The sequence below is a fragment of the Xenopus tropicalis genome, chromosome 8, assembly GCF_000004195.4.
Source record: "Xenopus tropicalis strain Nigerian chromosome 8, UCB_Xtro_10.0, whole genome shotgun sequence".
In the NCBI taxonomy this organism is placed as follows: Eukaryota; Metazoa; Chordata; class Amphibia; order Anura; family Pipidae; genus Xenopus; species Xenopus tropicalis.
The window spans coordinates 70,955,521-70,981,834 of record NC_030684.2 but is presented as its reverse complement, the minus strand read 5'-3'; the positions used below and the strand labels follow the sequence as shown (position 1 = coordinate 70,981,834).

General features: G+C 41.3%; 1 protein-coding gene across 3 annotated transcripts; it reads right to left on the bottom strand.

Moving 5' to 3' along the window:
• Window positions 1-14,746: 14,746 nt before the first annotated feature.
• Window positions 14,747-20,681, bottom strand: mypop (Myb-related transcription factor, partner of profilin). Of its 3 annotated transcripts, none has more exon segments than NM_001142037.1 (3): window positions 14,747-16,485; window positions 17,076-17,513; window positions 20,652-20,681. In NM_001142037.1, coding segments are annotated over 2 exon segments (1,023 nt in total). In that variant the 5' UTR covers window positions 17,479-17,513; window positions 20,652-20,681; the 3' UTR covers window positions 14,747-15,865.
• Window positions 20,682-26,314: the final 5,633 nt, after the last annotated feature.

Sequence of the window (26,314 nt, the reverse complement as noted above, 5' to 3'; positions counted from 1 at the left end):
AAAACTACATGTGGCTGTTAGAGCTGTGTCTCCCAATTTGACCAAAAGACAAACTGCTTTTGTTTAAACTAGGGCCAGGTGAAATTGAGTCACGTTTTTAGGTCTTTGTACCTTAAAGGAACAGAAACACCAAAAAATGAAAGTGTATAAAAGTAATTACAATATAATGTACTATTGCCCTGCATTGCTACAACTGGTGTGTTTGCTTCAGAAGACTACTATAGTTTATATAAGTAAACTGCTGTGTAGCCGTGGGGGCAGCCATTCAAAGGCGAAAAGGCACAGGTTACATAGCAGCTAACAGATAAACCCCCATTATATGGGGCTTATCTACTAGTTATCTGCTATGTAACCTGTGCCTTTTTTTCAGCTTGAATGGCTGCCCCCATGGCTACACAGCAGCTTATTTATACAGTAGCTTTTCTGTAGCAAAAACACCAGTTTTTTGTAGAGCAACAGCACATTATATTTTAATTACTTTAAAACATTAATTTTTTGATGTTACTGTTCCTTTAAGGGCTCTGGCACACGGGGAGATTAGTCGCCCGCGACTAATCTTCCCGAACTACCATCCCACCGGCGAACATGTAAGTCGCTGGTGGGATGATACACGCTGCACAGGCGATTTCGGCAAATCGCTGAAGTTGCCTCGCGAGGCAATTTGCCAAAATCGCAAAAAGTCACTGAAAGCTACCGGTCTGTATGGCTCTCATTGGCGCCTTCAAAAACTTTTTCTATTTGAATGTGGCTCACTGGTATAAAAGGTTGGCAAATGCTGTTTTAAGGTGGCCATACACGGGCTGCCGACAACGATCCCTTAGACTGATTCGGCAGCTTATTGGCTGGGCCTGCCCGACCGGCATCTGGCCTGCAATCACCCAGATCTCAATCAGGCAGGTTTGAAAATTAGTTGGATCGGGGACCGCATCCGCTCGTTGATACGGTCCCTGAACCGGTTGATGCCTATACCCGTCATTCTCCAGGGCCAAACAGCCGAATTAGCTCGATATTGCCCACCCATAGGTGGGGATATCAGGAGAAGATCCGCTCACTTGGGGACCTTGCCAAACAAGCGAATCTTAGTGTGTATGACCAGCTTTTGATGATGGATTAATAAAGACTTTTTTATCATTGATAAAAACCTTAACCCACACCCGAACCTAACCCACAAAATGTTGCCATAGTTGGACCCATACCTTTCTGGTATGAACACTACTTCTGTGCATGCCTTAGGTTCCAAGACAGAGAAACACTGGGTGCAGAGGAATAGTGTACTTCCCTAGTCTGACCTGCACCAAACACAAACCTGCAATGGTTGTTCAAATTTCAACCCTAAACCTATTTCTCTGGGAATTTATCACAAATCCCAGAAACTGAATTTTTCTCCTGGGGGATTTCTGGGTGTTCATTATCCATCCAAGATAATGAAGGAGCCCACCATGATGATAAAAAGGTATATTCTGTTAGTGCTATAAGCACAAAGATAAAGATTTAAACAAGAGGAGCTTAAAGGACATGTAAACCCTACATTTTACCATGTATAAAGGTTGGGCACATCAAACTGCATCATTTGTACTGCATATATTCACTCTGTTTGCAAGCACCTCATATTTTTCCAAAAACAAACAGCAGCTTTCACCTGGCAGCCATTTTCCATCTGACACAAACATATTTCTCCAGCAGAGTGCACAGAGAGCAGAGTTTCTATGGAAACCAGTGATGCAATCTCTTCATTGGCTACTAGACTGGAGGGTGTGTTTGGTAACCTGAGTTAAGAACTGAGCATGCTCAGTATCCAACAGCCAAACTAAATTACTAAGGGAGGGGGCCAAGTGGATTAGAGGAGGAAAAGGAATCCTTAGTGATTAAGGGGATGCTGTAGCCTTACTATTAAACTTTTAATACCCAGACTATTTTTTTTGTGGGGGGGTTTACATTAGGGATGCACCAAATCCACTATTTTGGGATTTGGCCGAACCCCAAATCCTTTGTGAAAGATTAGAGCAAATACCGGACTGAATCATAATTTGCATATGCAAATAAAGATAAATTAAGGGCCAAAGAGAACTGCACGTGCAGAGAAAAAAAAATCAACTTCTGTGTTTATATGAAAAAAGGTAACATGATTTTAAGGATTTGTATGCCCAGTGGCATGGATTCTGAATCCTGCTGAGAAAAGCCGAATCTTGGGCAGATCCAAAACCAAATAAAAAATTTGGCACATCCCTAGTTTACATGTCCTTTTAAAATTATTTTTAGAATCTACCGTATATCATGGTCTAAAATTACTATTTTCTTCCAGCAAATCATTAGACTGCATTTAGGTTCAAAGAAATATGATTATAAAGTCATAATTGCAAGTACTATATGGTTATATTTATGTGCACACTGTATTTATCATCAGCCAATGTGATTGCTAACTGATAAATTGTAATAAAATTACCTTTGGTGCGGCGGGGACGCCCGCCGCACCATCGGCAGGGACGCCTGCCGAGCCGCTCCTCTAGCCGGCTCCTTCCTAATGCGCGCGCGCCGCGCACGTCGGCTATTTAAAGGCGCAGGCACGCTGGCGCGTGACGTCAGCGCGCAATGGCGCCAAATTTGAAAAATTAAAGGGGTATTTAAAGGGGTTTTCTGGAATGCTTCTTTGCCCGTGATAGGTTTATTTCTGGTGCCTATATCTGTGCTTTAAGCGTCTACTTGTTCCTGATTCCTGTTTTGACCCTGCCTGGCTTTGACTATTCTGAATACCTGTATCCTGACCCGTGCCTGTTTTTGATTACTGATTCTGCTTAATCCTTCTGACTGATTATCCGGTGTGACCCTTGCCTGCCCGACGTTCCTCGATTTCCGCCTGCCTCGACCCGGTCTGTCTGACTTCGTATCTTCTAACTCCTGTCTGTACCGTGACCGTTGGCCTTAAGACTTATTATACTGTCGTGCCCCATTGCTGGCCAGAACTCCTGCCCTGCATCTCTCGTTTAAGCCCAGGTGGCATCTGAGTAGCTGAGGGCTCCTCCCGAAGCCAAAGGCGGTCACACTACTGGCGAAGCACGAGCCTAGACCAGGGTGCTTAGCATTTGTTCTGGCATTTGGGTGCCGACCGTGACATTATCACGGGCCCAAAAGATGGAAGACAATGGCCACGAAGCTGCTGCTGCTCCATCTACCATTGAAGTGTTGCTGACCACCTTACTTCAACGCCTAGAGGAACAAGAGCAGAAACAAAACTATCTTCTGCAGGGTTTCCACAATCTGACCCGTAAACTGGAGTCTCCTCTGCAGTCCAGTCCTGTATCTTCTCCTCCGGTAGGTTCTACTTCCATGTGGGGTAACACCTTTAGGCCCCAAGAACCTAAGATTGCCTTTCCCGATAAATTCAGTGGGGACCGGTCTAAATTTTTTATATTTAAAGAAGCTTGTAAGCTATACCTTAGTTTCTTCCCTCATTCTTTCTCTACTGATGAGGAAAGAGTAAGGTTTGTAATGACCCTCCTTCAAGGTGACCCTCAAATTTGGGCCCTCAGATTGCCCACCGCTGACCCTGCCCGTTCTTCCTTAGACAAATTCTTTGACTCCATGGCGATTCTCTACGATGACCCGGATCGTGCATCCACTGCCGACGCCGCGATTCGTAGGCTTCGTCAGGGGAAACGGGATGTAGAGGTGTATTGCACCGAATTCCGTCGGTGGGCAGTGGAGACTGGCTGGAATGACATGGCCTTGCGCAGTCAGTTTCGTATAGGCTTGTCTGATTCTATCAAGGATAGTCTAGTCAACTATCCCCTATCTTCCAACCTGGATGACCTCATGTCTTTAGCCATCCAGGTAGATAGGAGACAGAGGGAAAGAAGGGGTGAGAGGATTACCTCTTTTCGTTCTAATTTTTCCAGCTCTTCTAAAGCTGTGTCTAACTTTGAATGTCCTGGTCCCTCCGTACCTTTACCTCAGGAGGAACCCATGCAATTGGGCGTTTCCCGCTTATCTTCTGAGGAAAAGGTTCGCAGGCGTTCCCAAGGGTTGTGTTTATACTGTGGGGAGAAAGGTCATTTCTTAGATCAATGTCCTAAGAGGCCGGGAAACTCCCAAGCCTAAATTATCTGCTTTCGTGGATTCAGGGGCGGAGGGTAATTTCCTGGATGCTGCCTTTGCAGCTAAACTTCATATTCCTCTAATACCTCTAAGTACCCCCCTGAGAGTTTTAGCAGTGGATAAGAGACCCCTAGGGTCAGGTATAGTCTCCAAGAAGTCTATGTTGTTATCTATGTGTGTTAACAATCATCATTGTGAGGAGATAGCTTTTTTTCCTCATTGAAGGCGCTTCTTCGCCTCTCATTTTGGGGTTGCCATGGCTCCGGGCCCATAATCCCCTTATTGATTGGGTATCTGGGGAGATTGTTCAGTGGGGTTCTTTGTGGGGGGGTCTGTACTCCTTCGGTAGTAGCAACTACCTCACTAGAGGGTTTACCTGCAGCTTATTCTGAATATTCCGATGTGTTTTCCAAAAAAGCTGCAGAAACATTACCCCCACATAGGCAGTATGACTGTCCAATTGACCTTATCCCTGGCTCTACCCCTCCTCGTGGTCGAACTTATCCTCTTTCCTTGCCGGAGGCCCAGGCAATGAAAGAATACATTAATGAAAATTTACAAAGAGGTTTTATTAGACCCTCTAGTTCTCCTGCCGGGGCAGGGTTTTTTTTTGTAGGTAAGAAAGACGGTAGTCTACGCCCTTGTATTGATTATAGAGGTCTGAACAAGATCACCGTAAAGAATCGTTACCCTCTTCCTCTGATCTCTGAATTATTTGACCAGGTTAGGAATGCAAAATTTTTTACCAAACTTGATCTTAGAGGAGCTTATAATCTCATCCGTATCAGAGTGGGGGATGAATGGAAGACTGCCTTTAACACCAGGGACGGCCACTATGAGTACCTTGTTATGCCTTTTGGCCTTTGTAACGCACCTGCAGTTTTTCAGGAGTTTGTAAATGATATTTTCCGGGACCTATTAGGATTATTTGTAGTGGTTTACCTAGATGACATTCTAATTTTTTCTTCTAACCAGTCTGATCATCGTAATCATGTCCGGGAAGTTTTGTTGAGGCTAAGAAGGAATAATCTCTATGCTAAACTTGAAAAATGTATTTTTGAGGTTCCTTCTGTCCAATTCCTAGGTTTTGTCATATCCGATGAGGGGTTGGCAATGGATTCTGTGAAGGTTAAGGCCATTCTTGAATGGGCTCAGCCTTTGTCCTTGCGTGCACTGCAGAGGTTTTTGGGGTTTGCAAATTATTATCGTCAATTTATTAAGAACTTCTCTTTAATTGTGGCCCCCCTCACTGATTTAACCAAGAAGGGTGCAGATCCAAGTTTATGGTCCTCCAAGGCAGTTCATGCATTCGAATTTCTTAAAAAGGAATTCGTATCTGCCCCTATCCTTCGCCATCCTGATACTTCCTTACCTTTCATTGTTGAAGTAGATGCCTCGGAGGTGGGAGCAGGGGCAGTCCTTTCTCAAAGGCATCCGACGACCAACAAGATGCACCCCTGTGCCTTCTTTTCCAAGAAATTTTCACCCGCAGAGGTGAATTATGACATTGGGAACAGGGAGTTGTTGGCCGTCAAATGGGCCTTTGAGGAATGGCGGCACCTTCTTGAAGGTGCAAAGTATCCCGTGATGGTCTTTACAGACCATAAAAATTTGCTATACATAGAGTCCGCTAAACGCCTTAATCCTAGGCAAGCCCGATGGGCTCTATTCTTTTCTAGATTTAATTTTTCCCTTACATTTAGACCAGGATCCAAAAATATTAAAGCGGATGCTCTTTCTAGGAGTTTTGAATCTATCCCTTCGGACTCCAGAGAGTGTTCTCCCATTATTCCTAAAGACCTAATTGTGGCAACTTTAGAGTCTGATCTCTCTTCCTTACTGACCCCTTTACAATCTGCAGCTCCTGTGGATACTCCTTCTAATAGATGGTTTGTACCTGAAGTGTTTAGGGAGCAAGTATTGAGGGAGGTACACGATTCCAAAATGGCAGGTCATCCAGGTATTGCTAAGACCATTGCTCTGCTGTCTCGTCATGTTTGGTGGCCTTCATTCAAATTAGATGCTAAAAACTTTGTTAATTCTTGTCCGATTTGTCAAAGGTCTAAATCCTCTCATAGTTTATCCCAGGGTCTGCTAAATCCATTACCCATTCCTGTAGAACCGTGGACCCATATTTCCATGGATTTTATTGTTGATTTGCCCCCATCTCAAGGGAAAACTGTGATTTGGGTGGTGGTAGACAGGTTTAGTAAGATGGGCCATTTCATTTCCCTCCCACACCTCCCTTCCGCTAAAACCTTGGCTGATCTGTTCATTTCGCACATTTTTAAGTTACATGGCTTTCCAGTAAATATTGTTTCTGATAGGGGGGTTCAATTTGTTTCTAAATTCTGGCGTGCTTTCTGTTCCTTAGTTGGTACTGAATTGTCCTTTTCTTCTGCCTACCATCCCCAGACTAATGGTCAAACCGAGAGGGTGAACCAATCCCTTGAGCAATATCTGAGGTGTTATGTCTCAGATAACCAGTCCTCGTGGTCCGAACTCTTGCCTTGGGCAGAGTTCGCATACAATAATGCTACTCATTCTTCCTCTGGGGAATCTCCTTTTTTCATAGTTTATGGATTGCATCCCAAAGCCTTTTCCTTTTCAGGTTCTGCTTCTTCAGTACCCTCTGCTAATTCTTCTGTGAAACAGTTTTCTGATATTTGGTCCCGGGTTCACGACTCTCTATCAGCAGCTTCCTCTGCTCAGAAAAAGGCTGCTGATAGATCCCGTAGAGAGGCACCTCAGTACAAGGTGGGGGACTTAGTGTGGTTGTCTACCAAGAATATCAAGCTGAAAGTTCCCTCTCCCAAACTTGGTCCCAGGTTCATTGGTCCGTATCCCATCATTTCCATAATTAATTCTTCATCAGTTCGTTTAAGGTTACCTGCTAATTTCAAAATTTCCAACTCTTTTCATGTTTCCCTGTTAAAGCCTGCTGTTGATGTTCGACATTTGTCTGTTCCTCTCCCGGTACTGGTAGAGGGGCAGCCAGAATATGAGATCCAGGAGTTCCTCGACTCCCGCATTGTGCGGGGTAAGCTGCAGTATTTAACCAGGTGGAGGGGCTTTGGCCCTGAGGAGAACTCCTGGGTCTCAGTTAAGGACATTAAGGCTGACCGCCTCAGAAGGCGGTTCCATTTAAAGTTTCCTGGGAAACCTGGGGGTCCGGTGGCCCCCCCTAGAAAGGGACGCCTGCCGAGCCGCTCCTCTAGCCGGCTCCTTCCTAATGCGCGCGCGCACATCGGCTATTTAAAGGCGCAGGCACGCTGGCGCGTGACGTCAGCGCGCAATGGCGCCAAATTTGAAAAATTAAAGGGGTATTTAAAGGGGTTTTCTGGAATGCTTCTTTGCCCGTGATAGGTTTATTTCTGGTGCCTATATCTGTGCTTTAAGCGTCTACTTGTTCCTGATTCCTGTTTTGACCCTGCCTGGCTTTGACTATTCTGAATACCTGTATCCTGACCCGTGCCTGTTTTTGATTACTGATTCTGCTTAATCCTTCTGACTGATTATCCGGTGTGACCCTTGCCTGCCCGACGTTCCTCGATTTCCGCCTGCCTCGACCCGGTCTGTCTGACTTCGTATCTTCTAACTCCTGTCTGTACCGTGACCGTTGGCCTTAAGACTTATTATACTGTCGTGCCCCATTGCTGGCCAGAACTCCTGCCCTGCATCTCTCGTTTAAGCCCAGGTGGCATCTGAGTAGCTGAGGGCTCCTCCCGAAGCCAAAGGCGGTCACACTACTGGCGAAGCACGAGCCTAGACCAGGGTGCTTAGCATTTGTTCTGGCATTTGGGTGCCGACCGTGACATAAATATATCAATGCACAGTAGTAATAGTGCCACACTGATTAATATAACTACACTGTACATTGCAGTGTACATTATGATTATATAATTAATAATTATTGCAAATTATAGGCAGAAGGATATGTTTACTAAAAAATCATATTTAGGCTCCTATAATAACCCAAAATTACAAACCAAGAAACAAGTATAAGTACAGGTATGGATCTTTTATCCAGAAACTCATTATCCAAAATGCTCCAAATTACAGGAAGGCAGTCATACATAGACTCCATTTTAATCAAACAATTAAAAAAAAAAAAAAAAATTATTTTTTAAATGTAATAATAAAACCATACATTGCACTTCTTCCCAATTAAGATATAATTAAAGAAGGAAAGAGTTAATCACTGGGGAGTGTCAAATGTTAGGCACCCCCCCAATGATTATAATCACTTACCTGATACCCCGGCTGGTGCTCTTGTTAGCAGAAAACTGACCCGGCCCTTCTTTCTTTAAAGGAGAAGGAAAGGCCAAGTCACTTGGGGGTGCCAAAATGTTAGGCACCCCCAAGTGACTTGAATCGCTTACCTTTTACCCCGGGCTGGTGCCCCTGTTAGAACTGCACCAGCCCGGGGTAGCTACGAGCGTCTCCTCTTCCTGCTTTGCGCGTTTGCACATGCGCAGTAGAGGGAAAAGCCGAACATTAACAAAAAAGTCGGCTTTTCACTTTACTGCGCATGTGCCGGCCCAGGGATTTTGCCAACAGAAGGAAAAAGGAAGAGGAGACGCTCGCTGCAGGTACCCCAGGCTGGTGCGGTTTTCTTCTAACAGGGGCACCAGCCCGGGGTAAAAGGTAAGCGATTAAAGTCACTTGGGGTGCCTAACCTTAGCTTTTCCTTCTCCTTTAACGGACCCTCGCCGAAGCTTGGGCAATAGGGTGAAACAGCTAGCTTTTTTGTTTAAAGTTTGGCATTATGAATAACAGGCTCCATACCTTTATAAAGAAAACATGCCCTCTAGTAGATAATTATAATTACCATTTATTAAAAGTATATATTGATATAAACACCATGAACCTACAAATAGTCAATCAATAAACAACCTAATGACTCTAGTTAAGTTAGTTGTTTATGGCTATGAACTATTACATACTATTTCATTTTTTTTACTAGTAATTATGAAGTTTATGAATTGATTGCTATTGGTCATATAGATCAAATGTTATGTCTTTTAAGTCATTGAGGTATTGATTTTATGCATTGGCAAGTATGGCATTATTATTTGTTCTGCTTTACTTTTATTTATTAGGTTGGTGGTTATTGACTGTTCATGGGTTAATGGTTTTTATATTAATATATAATTTTACAAAATGGTAGTTACCCACTAGAGGGTACTGTACACACATACATACCAAACAAAAATGCTTTTGTTTGGGCCACTCAAAGAAGAAGTATACCTCCTTATTTAACAAAAGTCCAATGAATAGGGCTTGTGCTGAGCATAATTTATGCCTATTGCTTCATAAAATGTTACTTTTTTATTGAGCTATTCCATGTTTGGTTCTGTACCTGGCTTTTTGCACCACTGTCCCCAGGTAGCAGGGCCAGGCCAAGTCGAATGGGCACCCTAGGCAACTTGGTTGGCCACCTTGCCCCTGCAACTGCTCTCCCCCCTGTAAGTGTGCGCACAATGCCATCGTGGGGGGGGGGTCATTGCCAACAAGTGACAAGGGAGCACAGACTAGGGGTAGACAGAAGAGGTACCTTCCTGGTGCCCCCTCATTGTTGCGTCCTAACCCTAGTTTTGGCCTAGGGTTCTGGTGTTTGCTGGTTGTGCCAGCGGCTGCCTGAACAGTGGCTGGCCTTTTGTGCCAGGGTGTGCCTGTGTGGGGCTGGTCTTTTTGTTGCCTCTTAATCATCTTTATATTTTATTTTTATTTCTTTCTGCATATAAAACCAAACATAGCACTCACATTAAGCAGGGAATAGATAATCATATATAGTAAAGGTATGAAATCGTGCCTTTATGCAAGTAGAGCCAGATACATTGAGAAGGTAAAAAATGAAGAACAACAAAGGTGTATCATACCAAGAAAACAGTAACAATATGTGGTACAGGGTTAGATATATTTAGAATGCACCATGGTATTACATCCTAAGGCAAGTATATGTATATATTTCCCCTTTCACTACTTCCCTCATTAACCTTTCCCTTGGTTTGATTTGATTTGATTGGGACTTGCCCACTATTGCCCTTCCCAAGGAACACTGGGGCCAACCCAAAAACATGTGGGTTCGGGGTGTGTCCCTGTTGTTTCTATTATTCATGGCCCTGTAATTCATCATAATAGGCATCCCACATGAACCAATCTACCTACAGTTAGTGATGTACCGTGAGAGAGGGCTGTCAAACATTCCATCCTTCTCACTTGTTCGATTTTATTTGCTAGGTCCTGGAAGAAGGGGGCAAAGGATCTTTACATTGGGAGGCTATCATGTATCCTGTTGCTGTGAATATGCAGTTTAATATTTTTTGTGTTCTTTATTCCACCCCTTGGACTGGGTGCCCTTGCAAGTGGGTCACGGAATTGTTCTGTAGGTTTAAGCATAATATCTTTGCCTTACTGTAGACCACAGAGAAATTATTTTGGGACATGCGTGGGACGCCCTACACTGCCAGAAGTTAGGTGAAGTGTCTAGGAAAAGCTTTTGAAGAAGGGCGTGTGTGTGGTACCACCCAAACAGGATCTTATATATTTTTTTTATGGCTTACATATTGCTGCACTCTAATGGAGGTAGATAAATCCTTCTCCAATCACTGCATGTATGGACGTGGTTTTTCATCTACTGGGTATTAGTTAAGTACTGTATATTATATACTTGAGATATGTGTCCTTTCCTTTCTCCAATTCTAGTGCACAATGATTCAAATGTGGTGAGGGCTGGTACCTTCATTGTTGTGCATAAAGATGGACATACATGTAGTCGCGGAAACCAGACAGAGCATATCATTTGTTTCTCCAAGAACCTTAGATTTTGATCTCCATAATGGTACATAGTTTGTTTTATATAAGGTTTCATAGCGTTATATGGATGCCAAGATATTTAAGTTCGTTTGCCAACAATAGTCGTAGTTTAGCTTAAGTTTTACAGTGGGGGGCATATTTAGGGGCAACACTTTTGTTTTGTCATTATTTATCTTATATCCTGAGTATAGCCCATCAGTTCTTGATGCAAATTTGGGAGGAATGTGAAGGAATGTGTCAGCATAAATAAAACATGGTAATTAAAAGGTGCCCAGAGATCAGCGGATTTCACTACTGCGATTGGCTGGAAGTATAGGCTGTACAGATAATTCAAAAGGGATGAGAAGACCACCTCAAAGAGCTCCAAAAAATCTGATACAGGGTTACCCTATAAGATAAAGTTCACCCAAAGGATTTTTAAATCAGACCAAACCACTATACTAAACTAGATACTGACCCCACAGCGGCCTATAAGAAAGAACTCAGAAACTTAATCAAGACGCTCCCAGCCACACACTCGGATCTGTTTGATTTAATACCAGAGACTCCCAAAATGGGAACTTTCTATATGCTTCCTAAAATACACAAAGAAGGTAACCCTGGACGGCCTATAGTATCTGGGATTGGCACTCTGACAGAGGGCACATCAGGCTGGGTCGAGCAGATCTTGAAACCTGTTGTAAGGGGTACACCAAGCTATTTACAAGACACAACTGATCTGCTTAACAAACTTGCAGGTAAAGGGCCACTCCCAGAGGGCACCTTGTTGGCAACAATGGATGTGGAATCACTCTATATAAACATTCCACATACAGATGGTATAGCCGCCTGCAAAGAATTTCTGGAAAAGGAGGGCCTACCATCTCATGCAGTTACACAACTGATTGAGTTCACCTTGACACACAATCACTTCCTATTCGGGCAGGAAATATATCTACAGAAGATGGGAACCAGTATGGGTACACGCTTTGCACCCCAATATGCCAATCTTTTCATGGCAAAACTAGAAGAGGACTTTCTTTCTACCTGTAACACCAAGCCTCTGACGTACCTCCGCTATATAGATGACATATTCATAATCTGGACCAGTACTGAACAAGAACTCATTCAATTTCACAAAAATTTCATGACTTTCACCCAACTATCAATTTAAAGCTGAACTACTCCCATACTCACATTCACTTTTTAGATACAACCATTCTCTGGGAGAATAACTTACAAACCACAATATATCGAAAGCCAACGGATAAACCATCTTATCTTATGTATGATAGCTTTCACCCTGACCACACCAAACACTCCATCATTTACAGCCAGGCTCTACAATATAATCGGGTATGTTCTGACACTACTGAAAGGGACCACCACCTAAAAACACTTAAAGCAGACTTTATTAACAGGGGCTATAACCCAAGAATTGTGGCTCAAAACATCTATACAGCCACCAGGATTCCCAGAAGTCAACTTCTGCAATATAAACAAAAAACAGAAACAAATAGAGTTCCTCTAGTAGTCACATACAATCCCCAACTAAAGACCCTCAGAAAAATAGCTAAAGATCTACAGTGCACACTCCATAATGATGAGAGGCTCCAAAACATATTCCCAGACCCACCACTTCTTGCATTCAGGCAGCCCCCAAACCTAAAAAAAACTAATAAGAAGTGCCTTAACACAACCCAACAGAAATGGAACCTATCCCTGTGGCAAAAAACAATGCAAAACCTGCCCACATGTCTGTAATTCAGACAAAATACAGATTCCGGACACATTAGAGGAATACAGCATCAATGGCCAGTACAACTGTTCTTCCTCCAACGTGGTGTACTTAATACAGTGCACTAGATACAGGAGGACTGTATATAGGAGAGACTGGCCAAAGCCTGAGAAAGAGGAATACACACCACCGCTTTACCATAACAAATAAAAAACTGGACACACCAGTAGGGAACCATTTTAACAGCCCTCACCACTCCATAAACGATTTAAGAATCTTGGTCCTTAAGGGAAACTTTAAAACAGAGAATGAAAGGAAGGTATGGGAGTACAAATTAATGAAAACTTTCAACTCTCTGGAGAAGGGACTGAACCTGGGCCTTGGATTTATGGCAAATTATATAGATTAAGAACTGCCTGCACCCAGCCAGAAATACAAAAATCTGTAGAGACACTGGGCCGGTTAATCACATGGAATTCCATTCACTTCACACTTCAGTAACTTACCCTAATTTATATCAAGTCATTTGATCCACATTATCCTGTACCTTATCTGTTTGTCCCTTGCAAGGTATCACCTTTATACCACTTTTGTTATTTTTTATTTCAAAAGGGTTACCCTGTAAACTAATTGGAAACAGTAAGCAAAACTTATTTACTGCTGTAGGAAGAACAACATTTAGTTTATATTATACACTTCTGTGCCATCAGGTCGTTATTAGTCTATACCCTATCAAATCAGTTGTAACTTACATTCAAGATTTTAATCTAAGTGTATCAAACAAGAATTTAAAACTTGAAACCTCATATTGCTTTTTCATACTGGAAGCCACTGTTTTCTTCCCCAATACCTATAAGCTCATGCCCCCTTTTTCTTTATGTAGCATTTTTCCAATCTCTTGGCCCCCCGTCTCTTTTTCCTTCCATATCTCCTTCCTCCTTCTCACTAGCTGAAGCTATTGACAATTCTGCAATGTTTCACTGGGATTAACTATCGCACGACTTTTAGCTCTGCCTTTTGGCTCTCCTTGTTAGGTACCTTATTAGTGTGGCTGTGTCTCAAAGCACTCAGCCTGGAACAGTGAGATACATGGAGCGAGGAGGGGTAGGTGGGTACGGAAACACACCTCTGTATGAAACAAAGTTCATAGTCAACTTGTTTTCCACAATGCTGTAGTGCCAAAGTCTGATTTAGTTTTAAGATAAGACATTATTGAAACTCCCGTTGAATTCTCTGACAAATGTAATCAGGCACGCACAAAAATCGACTGAAAAAAAAGACGACTAGCCAAATGTGGTCCTACATCACTTGATGGCAGTGAGTGAATTAGTAAAACTGCCTTATTCGCTTCGGGCATAAATTTTGGTTGCATGTGTGAATCATTTCCTGCAACTTACATTGTATTCAGCAAGATCCATGCTGCAGTGGTTAGCACTGAGATTTCAGCCATACTAAGCATACTTCTGGTTAATATCTATAATTTCTAAAAGCTTACTTTTTCATATTAATTTTACTACATCACTATATACCGTTTTCTCCAACACTTATTCAAAGGAGTAGCTGAATGCTATAATTAGCATGCATGCCAATACACATATTGGATACTTGTATTTGAAATTGTGTATTTAAAGTAATGATGCATTTAAGCTGACTGTTATATGTGTATATGATATATGTGTATGACCGTAAATGCAAAACTGAAAATAAAAATACATTTAACTAACAGCCACCTTAAACCTCTTGGTATAGCTTTCACTATAACTATGCTTATAATAGAAGATTAGACTTCAATAAACTAGGGCAGCTTGCATTCATACAGATGTCAGGGTACAGAGACTATCAGCCTTTTCTCTGCATGATGAAATATTCCATAGCTATACTTGTGCCATTATCCTAATCGCTCTTTGCTTCATGTAGTGATGAGCCTGACAGCTTCTGATGTAACCAAATTTCCCTTATTTAATGATTAAATCACTTTTCTTACAGCAGATAACCTACATGGTTTATTTGAAAGGATTAATTTGATGATGATGATGATGATCAAAAATCATTGTATTTATTTGCCAATATCAGCTGTCAGCAGGCTTTGTTCTTCCATTCATTGATAAGCACCAGAGATTATGAACCAAAGATTTTTTAATATGTAGTTATTTACATACATAATCAATGCTCCAAGGTTAACTCCTATATGCCTATTGAACATAACATGGAAGCAGATACTATCTACAGTTTGTATACTTCTATATACAAGAATATTGCTTTCAGTGGGGCATCGAGATTTAGAGGGAGAAAATGCAGAAAGATGGTGAACAGACAGTAGCAACGAAAGAGAAGGCAGTGATGCAACTTTTCAGTTCCAGCTTATTTCCTAGAATCCCCCAATTTGCCAAACTTGAATTTATAAAATAAATATATATTTTTAATTAATGTTGTCCTGAATTATGTATTTGACATAAGCCTCCTCCTTAATAAATTATTATAATTAATGAATCCAATAAAAATGCCAGTAAATATTATGGAAAGGAGCTCAATCTACCAGCAATTAGGCCACTTTAAAAGCATTAAACTGTAGTCTGTCAGCAACTTGAGTACTTCAGCCTGCCAATCTCTGGGCTGGTAAGAATTTAAAGGATTAAAAAAAGGAAACAAAGTATGTTTCATAAAGGAGATACAAATAAGACGACCTCTGCACACAATCAAATTAGCTGTAGTTTCCACACATTCCATTTGCAAATTGCTCTTCTCTTTGTGGACCCTACCCTTAATTAACATTTTCAGGTCAATCAGACATTTAAACTTTTGGATTGTCTGCCAAATATGCAAAGGCAGGAATATAACTAAATCATCCAGAAAGGTGCTGGAGATCGCCTTGTTCCATGTTTGCAGAAACATTTGAAGGTGTTTTCAGTTATGGAGTCCAGGCACATTGTAATCTACAGATTTAAAATAGGTGGAGAATAGTTTCAAAGAAGTCAGATGTGTTTGCTGTTAAAGAAGGAATGATAATTCCTGTTTTGTACCTATTAAAATAAAACCATCCTTCTCAGATAAGCTTCCCCTTTCTCTCTGATGCTGGGGGGAAGGGGGGCGAGTAGAATGTTACTGCTAAATAAACAAAGTCGGAGTAGACATAGCCCTCACAGTAGATGCCCTGCTGTTTCAAGTTTGCAGCTAAGCATCAGTTTATAATAGCCTCATGCTTGCTGGGGGAGCAAAATGTGAGGAAAAAACAAAATCCTAAAGGTTTTTCCATCGTCCTCTGCGCTTTCTTTGACTTAGATACCCAAACCTTTTTCTTTTATTTGGAGGTGGAGGGGAAGGAGACCTGGGAGGTTCTGCTATGACTTCTTGGATCTCTTCCTCCCCGTCTTCTCCATTTTCTTCCTCGTATGTTACAGGACAACATGGTTCAGACTCTGGTTCTGTTTTAGTAGGATAATACACAGGGCCAAGAATACCAGAAGGTGTAGGTGATACTGGTGGCTGATGAGGGACCAAGGGCAAAATGGCAGCTAAAACATTGGTCAAGCGGTCCATGCTTTGACGCAAAGTATAGGTTAGATGCCTTATTGCTTCTGCTGTTTCCTGTTGGGCCCTCAGCATGGCAACTGTAGGGTCATAATGTTGAGCAACTCCACTGGGAGTAAGCAATGGTGTCCCTGACCCAGGGGGTGGAGGTGAAGGACCTTCTGATGGGTCTGGTGAAGGAGTGAGATGGGGGAGCTGGACAATGTGAAGTTGTGATGTTGGGGAGGGAGATTCCTTTGGATGGAGAAGGAGTGGTGCTTCAATGGGTGCACATGGAGCACTGAGTGAAGTTTCAGGACTAGAGGACCCCGGGCCTGACTGATTGAAATCTGTGTTAAAGAGAAAGACATAAGGGAGAATAATAAGTAGGACTAATATGAGCAAAAAATATTTTTAAAGGAATACACAGTACAAAGAAATATAAACATGTAAAAACCAAGTACAGGGAGCACCATGGAGCTATCATCTTCCTGATTCTTCCATCTTTGCAAGGGTGTGCATGTGCAGTAGAGTGAAAAGATGGACTTTAACAAAAAAAGACAGCCTTTTCACTTTACTGCACAAGCACTAGTGGCCAATGAGGTAAGAAATAGAGGATCACTCTGTGGTGCCCACTGAGAAGTACCAAGGGCTTGTGCAGTTTCTGCTCTCAGAAGCACCGGCCTAGGGTATCAAGTAAGTGCCTAACATTTTGCACCCCCAGTGACTGAACCTTTTCCCTTTAAAACTCTGCACCCTTTCTCAAATAATCCTTATCTCTCCACGATCTGCCTTTCAGCAATCTGAAATTTTGTGTTCAGATATTTTGAAAGACAGCATGCTTTAATATATTATAAAGGCAAAGGGGTCACACACCAATATATAAGAACATTTACAATGCAAAACATTTTGCACAGTATGGTAGGTCCTGGAAGCTTACCAATAGCTCCCAAGCGTGTGATAGATCCATAGTGACCACTCCCTGGCATTACTCCAGGCCCCAAGATGGCAAATATAGTCTCTTCTTCAGCAGTCATTGCCTCTTCTGCTGTTCCACTCTGGGTAGAGTGGGGAACTCGTGCCAGTTTCTCCTTGGTCCGCCTCTTGAAATCGTTCCAGCGTTTTTGAACCTCCTGGGCAGTGCGTTTCCAGTTGGTAATAGCGTTTATCTTAGCTGCGATGCCCTCCCACACACGGCGACGTTCTGCTACACTAAGACGCCGACTCTGTGCTCCATAAAGCATAGGGTAGTGAGCCCGTACTTCTTGGATCAAGATCTGGTTCTCCTCATAGGAGAAACGTGGTTTACGTAAGCGAGTTACCTCCTCTGTGTCCCCGGACATGTCGGGGTCTCCAACTACACCCTCTGCGTCTCAGGCTAAAAAGGAACAAGCAGTGGTTAGAAAAGTATACTAAACTTGTGACTCCATGATGTGGATGGTGCTAGAAGAATGTGTGTACTCAAAATTACTAATGACCTGCATTACACCCCTAGTGCTCATTCAGAAAACACTTGCACCCAGGGCATCCCTGTGCACTGCACTTTGTGCCAGATTAAAATTATGGGAAGGTTAGGGGGTGGGATGAGGATGCTGGCCTCTCAAAAAACAGAGTGCTGTATTAATGGAGGAAGCACAGGTCCTTGTGCTCATGATAACCACTGACGTAAAGTTTGATGTGGGCATTTACATGGAAAGTACCTTTTAAGGTAAAAATGCAGCCCTGAGAAGATTCTAACTCTCGGCCCACTATAACTAAAGTACTTCCATTTTACACTTCTAAGAAAACCAGGGTAAATCATGTCTAGTGACCCTGCATTAAATTTAATGTTGTTTGTTGGGAGATTTTTTATTACCGTATATACTCGAGTATAAGCCGATCCGAATATAAGCCGAGGTACCTCATTTTACCTAAGAAAACTGGAAAAACTTATTGACTCGAGTATAAGCCTAGGGTGGGAAATGCAGCTGCTACTGCTAAGTTTCAATAATCAAATTATTTAATAAAAGGATACTCACAAAAAGTGTGTAAGTAATAGGAATGATACTGAGAGTTCTACAGTGTATTAAAGCTCTCAAAGATAGAAACAAAGATATTTACATGTTAAATTATACAGAAATGGTCCCTGTGAGTCAGTGACAGACTTATAATGGTTTCCTCCCACTGCGAGGATCATGTATGTCTTTGGAAATATATATATATATACAAATGTAATATATATATATATATATATATATATATATTATACCACCTGTAATACATGGTGGTGGAGTGCTTGCATGCCCGCACAACTGAGTGTTTTGCCGACGCACGGGGGGGCGGGCTTTGGGGGGTCGCGGTGGAGGCACAACGTGCCTGTGCCGGTACTAGTTGGTGGGATTAATAGTGAGTGCTCGGGCGACACATGGGGGGGCATACTGCTTGACTCGAGTATAAGCCGAGGATTCCTGTTTAAGCACATTTTGAGTGCTGCAAAACTTGGCTTATACTCAAGTATATACGGTAATATTGTGTCCAGAGTAGAAAAGATACTAAAACATTTGTGTAGGAAACTGCCTTTTGGATTATTATTAGTAAATTACCTCACAAGAACCAAACATGGAATGCCTTCTGTCTCCCTGTTCAGCTCAAGAAATATCAAAAACCACATTTGTTTTGCTATTAAAACAATAGGTATAAAGAGCCCTATTTACTAAACTCATGTTGATAAGGGAGTGTACTGCTCCTTTAACTGATTGGTATAATAAACTCTTTGTCTTTATATGAATAAAGCATGAAAAGTATATACATCTCTATGTACAGGGTACAATTGTGTTGAAAGAGGTTGTCCAGCCAAAAATATATTTTTTTCTTTCCATGATAAAAGAAAAAGTAGTTCTCAGCCACTCCAATAAACATCTAGTTTTTTAACGACAATTTGTAATTCAACTTCCAGCTGAAATAAGTTTTTTTTTTCAATTTGCCAGACTACAGAAAAATGTATTAGAAATCAACTCCTCTAGCTAAGACACCAGCACACTTCTGTTCTTTACTGCAGGTCTGTCAGTCACAGAATGTAAAAGGCATTGTGGAAATAGGAGTCTAAAAGGGAGTACGGATGACTAGCAGTACAATTTATATTTGGTACAAAGAAAATGGCATTGTAAAGGGCATAACTGATTATCAATTGCAGTCTCATCTACATATAACTATAAACTCACTGAAAAGTACATTGTAAAGTTACGGACATTTTGTTTAAATATGCAAAAGGAAAAAAACCCCAAGTACTGACATCTGTTATTAGATCACAATACATCCTCCTGCTAACACTGGCACATCCTCCCTTAAGCACCATGCATATATGTCGCAGGGGATTCCAACAGTTTTTACCACACATGTTAAAGAATATAGACACATCACCTTAAAAACATACACTGCAAAAAAGTAACTTATTAGGGCCAACTTTAGACCACTAACCCCCCCCCTCCCTTTAACAAGGTTGATGCGACAAGAAGTGATTTGTACATTACTCTGAAGCTGTTTGTGAGCAAAGTACACATACATAGTACATTTTAATGTCAGAGGACAGAGGGCGCATTTTGGCAGTTTATACAGTGCTGCCAGTAGCTCATTATAACTGCTGACTTACTGCTTGCTGTGGGCATGTAAAGTAGCTTCTATGGTAAAATAACAAAAAAATAAAACAGCCCTGCTGGTAAAGCTAGCTGAACTCCAAGCACTAAGGTATTTGGATGTAGTAGTTGCCCTATGCATACATTCAGCTATGGTACATGAATAAATCAATGAAACTACAAGAAGAATAAAGTCATTTGAAGTTGCAGCACCAGGCAGAGACTTGTTGGTGTACAAAGTGCACTCATGAGTTCAGAAGACTGTGGCCCCATTTGCTAAACTGGCGTCAGTTACAGCTGCTGTAACCCATAACAACTAATCAACTTTGTCAGCCTGGGGCAGTAAGACTAAGGAGAGCAAACATGGTTGCTATGGGTTACTGTGCTGGTGCAAATGGCACCTTTGTTAGTAAATGAGGAGCCTGCATACCCTAGGCAGTGAGAGGGAGGACGCAGCAGTGATACATTAAATACAGTTTGGAATTTTGTGGGCAGAGAAATTGGCTTCGGACACCTTTACACAAAGCCCCGTGTGTATAAAACAACAGCGTTTTCCCACAAGAGTTCCCTTTGTACAACAAGAAGTAAAATATCGTGTAAATTAAGCGACTACGGATACCGTTAAAGACCAAAATAGTGTTGGATAACAGAGTGCTCCAATGCCGAGGGCGGTGGAAGTACCAAACAGAGTGCGACAGTGCGTGTGGGTGCAGTTAGTAATGATTCCAAACGGGTACTGAATAAGGAGTTGTGAGCCTGCCAGGATTTAATGCTGCAGGAAAGTAAATACAGGGCGGGAAATATACTCATTGTGGGAATTGTGTGCATTGTACGAACCTTAGGGTGAATTCTATGCAATACTATAGAATGCGGGGTGTGCAGAGTATATTATTGCTAGGTCTCACCTATCTGCTGCCTCTTCTGCTCCACCTCTTCCTCTTCCTCTCCCCCCTTGTGCAGCCCTATGGGAAAACAGAGCATGCGCCTGGCGGCTTCACTTCAGCCACCCGCCTACTTCCTCTCCACTGTGCCTTCTACAAAGGATTCTGGGAAACAAGCGACAATAGGGAAAAAAAGCTCATTGCCTCGGCCAGTGAATGCTATTCTCTTATTGGCCAGCAGGTGGTAGCCTCGGATCGTACCGTTATGCGCTGGGTGTTTTCGGCTGCGCTCATCAGTTACTAGTAGCAAAGGGTGAATTTGGAGGACCAGATGTCAGAAAATGATCTTCTTGATGTGTACAAGAAAACAATCACAAATAGAACTGTTAATATATTTGGAATTCTGGAACATACTTTTCTTTGAACAGATTTCTTTTTTTTAATTTTCAACCTCAGCATTTTTTCCCTACTACTGTTCCTATTACTGTTCTTTGTCTGCATCTGTTAAATAATTATTCAGGATTTCGTTTTTATACAGTCTGTAGTTTCAAGTTTGGTATCTATTATCCAGAATGCTTGTGACACAGAGGTTTCTGCTAGTGATGAGCGATTTTTTTTTTGCGTCAAATTTTCACCGAAGTTTCAGAAAACAATTTGCCGTTGACAAAATGCGGAAATTTGCTGCGAATCCATGCCTGGTGAAAAAATTCGCTCATCACTAGTTTGCTAGTTTTTCTGTTATGCAGAGCATCATGCTTTAAAGGAGAAAGAAAGTTAAAAACTAAGTAAGCTTTATCAGAAAGGTCTATGTAATGGAAGGAGCCTCTAGGGATGGTTACTCAGGTATGCTAATGATTTCTGCAGAATAAATATAGTGTTCTAGGTGGCACTAATGTGACAAATCTATTGGCAGTAAAATGCCAAAATTACTTTCCTTCTCCTTTAAGGTTACTAAACATATTTAGAAATTCTTTTCCACCAACATGGATTTGCTGTCTTATTTCCAGGCACTTATTATTAGGTCTTATTATTACTGAAAAACTAGTTAAACATAGAGATTGTTTTAATTACACACTGGGACATAAAATAGGGCACTGTGAAACTGCACTGCTGTATTAAGGGCCTTTGGGATAATAGCTTGCCAGCTAAATTGATCTCATGCATGTACAGGTATGGGATCCATTTCCCAGAAACCCATTATCGAGAAAGTTCCAAATTACAGGTAGGCTATCTCTTACAGACTCCAGACTAAATAAATTACGTGTTTTCTCTATAATAATAAAACAGTGCCTTGTACCTAATCCCGACTAAGATATAATGAATCCTTATTGAAGGCAAAACAACCGTATTATTTAATGCTTAAAAGATTTTTCATAGACAAAGTATGGTGATTCAAATTACAGGAAGATCCCTTATCCAGGTCATGAGCATTTTGGATAACAGGTTCCATACCTGTATAAAGAATTCAGAATTTTCTACTATGCAGATGAACCTATACGTAAGGGGGGGATAACTATGAGTTCAATAGGCCAAGGATGGGTCCAGTTGCACCTGATTTCCAGTTTGCACACTCCTAGGCTGGCCACCTTACATTGCGCCCTGCCCTCCATCCCGCCCCACACTCATATGCACATACGCATGCGCAGCAGCTTCTCTCCTTCCTATCACCCACCACTGCCCCTTGTCGCTTGTGCTTCTCCTCTGGACCCAGAGCACTGAGGAATTAGCTCGCAAGAGAATTAAACAAATCTCCTGCTCACCTATTTCCCCAGTGCTCTGGGAATAAAAAAAAAGGCGGCTGAGCAGCATGCTGCCCCTAAAATCACACCACCCTAGGCCAAACCTCCCAACATTTGAAAAATGTAGAGATGGACAAAAAGAAATGCCACACATAGCACTGCATTAATATGCATAGAGAGACCTCACCAATAAATTACTGCATTTTATTATTATTTTTCATTATACTGCTCCTAATGTTGAAAAATATGATACTTTGGGAAAAAACAGAATGTATATGACCCTTGCAAAGGTGTGATTTGAAGATGCAGCGAATTCACATTTGGCAAAAGAAGAAGAGTGATTAGAAACCTCCATGGAAAAGTTACACTTAAAGGGGGATGATTATAGCTATATAATTCCACCCAGAATATATTTCAAAAATGTGTTTTGCTATTTTTTTCACCCAAGTGTTCCTGCTGTCATTCGGGGACTTGCATCATAAGATAATTATTTGCAGCAGGGAAATATATTTGGCTTCATGTAATATTAAAAAATTGCAATAAGTGTTGAGCCCAACAGCACCAGATGCAAAAATGGCAGACCAAGGGACATTGTGAACAAAAAAATATTCAGTTTGCTCCACTTTTACTAAACAAGTGTTTCTGTGTTTGACAGACAATGCCACAGTGATTTTTTTAGAGTAGTAATCAAAAATAGGTGCCAATTTATATTAACGTGGTAGCCCATAGTTGGCTTATTGAGTAAGCTTCAGAGTTCCAGCATACAGAGCTTTCCATTGAACCCTACCTTCCATCCCACTTTCAGCTGCCAACTGCCTGCTTGCTCACCTGCTTGGTTGTTTGCAGCGGGTGGCTAAATTAGATGGTATAAGGCTACGAGAAGGAACTAACATACAGCAGACCCCATAGCCCGGGTCCCCCTACCCTCAGCCTAGTTGCAGAGTTATTACTGTATGATTGTTACACCACTGACTGTGGTGTTGAAAATATTGCATGCCATATGCATTAATGCTTTTCATTTTATAAGTTAAAAAACAGAACTTGTGTTTTTTCTACTCAAGCCAGAAATAAGGCATTGGGTGGCTCATAAACTTAGTATTTAGGTTTGACTGTTGACTGTTCCTGAAAGGCAGCACCTTTGATGGTACAAACTCATTTTTTGTTCATATAGTATAATAGTATATAGTATCATTTCCTTTGGTTCTTTCAGTTTTTCAGATCACATTTTGTATTTCAGATGATCAGAAAACAAGAAAGTATTGTAGATATCCTTTATAATGTTTATTGCTTGAAGTCCCCGTTGCCCTGCTTTCCCCCCACCACAATGATTTTGCAAAAAAAAATCTTATAACCAATATATGGACAAATAATACCTGTTTTGTTTAAAGGGGAGGGCGTATTTTAGTAGCTTAATGCGCATAATGTCTTGAAGTCCTAAATATAGATTGATAATGGGTTATTGCAGAGCAGGGCCGGAACTAGGGGTAGGCAGAAGAGGCAGCTGCCTAGGGCGCAACGATTGGGGGGCACCAGGCAGGAGCCTCTCCTGCCTACCCCTAATGCTACTTTGTCATTGCCTCCGCTTGTCATTAGCGGCGGAGGCAATGACCGATCTGATCGCACCGCCCCCCCCCCCCTGCGCTTTGGCGTGCATGCGCCGTTGGGGGGGGCGGGGAGGTGGGCAGAGTTGCCCAACCGGGTTGCCTAGGGCGCCCGGTCGGCTTGGCCCGCCCCTGTTGCAGAGGACCTCTTGTCTTTGTATGAATTCATACCAACTTTCCCTTTTTTTGCTATAGTTTATACAGAAGCAGTGGCCAGCTCCATGTTGTAGTTTCCATCATTCACAGCTACAGTCAGGTGATCCCAGTGGTGACCAATAAAAGGGCAACCATTTGCGAGTTTTAACCTTGAAAGCAAGCGAGTTGCAGGTAAAACTCCATCCCTGTGAAAATGTACAATAAAGCAATTGAATTATTAATGAATTAGATGACAGTGAGTGTAGGACTGGCTAGTCTCAAGGGAAAGAAGTTTGCACAGAATGTCTTGGGGGGAAATTTATCAACATTGAGTTTTTTTCACGATTCAAGTTTTTTGTGTTAATAATACTTGAATTAGAATTATGTTTCAAAAACTTAAATGTCTGGTATTTAAGTGCAAAAAAACCAAAAACTCAAAAGTAAAAATTTGCCATCTAAAAGCCTGCAGGTTTCTTTAGAAGTTAATGGGAGCTGTCCTAGGCAAAATCAAGCCATATTTCCAAACTCAAATGTTTCTATTTAGGTATTTGAGGTTTTTTTTCTTAATAATTAAATAGTTGTGCTTATTAATAAATAGGTGAGCATTCAATATGCAAGTTTATTTCATTCAGAAAAACAAAATCGACTTCACAAACTCAAAAATGCAGAGGATCTGTTGTCTCTGTATGAATTTTGCGTTCACTGCCTCATTGCAACCCTGCCAATGGTTTACAGTTTAGTGGTGAGCACAACCTACCCCTTTATAACTTAATCTCAAAAACTTCCAAAAATCTCTTAAAGGGCCAGTGCTAAACAATGTCCAGTGTGTACTGGTACCTTTGCTTTGCAAATATTTTAAAAACATGCAATATCATTTTTACAAATCCCACATCCCCTTAGCACGGTGGTGCAAGGCAGTCCTGTACTGGCTTCCATAGGCAGTGGCCGCTGGTGCTTCCTAGCATGCTCATTTAAACAACCTGAAAGCCAGGGGGCATTAAAGTAGTGCCCCCATTGTGGCACCTCACTTTTGCGGCCAAACACAGATGTCACTATATTGATAGGAAAGGTGTTCGCAACTAATCATAGGAAAATCATTTTTTTTGTCTTTTCTTAAGCTAAACAGGGCTAACAGATAACATTAAATCTACTCCATGTTTGGCCCTCGCAAAGTATATAACAAAGGGTGATGGTAGGGGACTGTGTACTGTTAATCTAATTATCTACTTCGCAAGGCCAAACATGGAGTAGCATGGAGTAACTATATTCAGCACAAGCCCTATTTGTTGAACTTATGATAAACAAAGGGGTAAGAGTCATACCCAAAAACAGAAAATGATAAACCAGACCACTGAAAATCATTAATAAATGTATATTGGAAAGTTACATAAATGTATATTTTCTTTCATTATGCAAAAAAAAAACACAGATTGTGGGTGGAGGACCACTTAAAGACTACTAAAAAACATGAAAAAGTGTAATGCCATCCAGCATAGGTTTATGCTAGCACAGTTACCATCAAATACAAAATATAGTTTTAGTATTACAGAGAAAAAGGAAATCATTTAAAACATAAGACTTATTTGGTTAAATAGTTCTCTATGAAAAATGGAATTCCCATACATTAGAGCCTTCTGGAGATAATGGATCCCAAACCTGTACCTATTTCTGACTTTTTGGATTTTTAGAGCAAAAGGATTACACCCCATGACAATAAATATTATAAATAAAAATAGTCGTTCATGCAAATTTAAATAAAGACTGCATTTTTCACAAAGTATCTTGGTGTTGTTGATCTTTTTTGCAACATTTTAACTGTTTATCGTGCATCTGAATCAGTCTCTGAAGTAGTGTGCCACCCAAGGTTCATATAATTTATATATAAATATTTACAAAAAATAAAATATCTTTAGCTGTTACTTAACCACCCTTCTGAATCTGTTAGTAGTTTTATGGTAAAGGAAACCATATACCAATATTATTTATCAGTGTCCATGCCTTTTTGTCTTCTATGTCCAGACTTTTCCATATGAAATACAGAGCCTCATAGAATCAGAAAACAGAGACAAGACATATTTATAAGCAGCCAAATATTTATAATCAGCTACAAATACACAGAGCAATCTCCATTTAATGGACAATAAAAAAAATCCCTGGTCCAATTTATAGCTTAATATTTTGTTTGTCCTTGTTTGTTCTCGTGTTTCTTGTC

Coding starts and splice junctions, on each gene's coding strand:
- mypop (XM_012968100.3), bottom strand. CDS start 17,478: ATGTCCGGGGACACAGAGGAGGTAACTCGCTTACGTAAACCACGTTTC. Junction 16,486..17,075: donor CACACGCTTGGGAGCTATTG/GTAAGCTTCCAG, acceptor TCTTTAACACAG/ATTTCAATCAGTCAGGCCCG.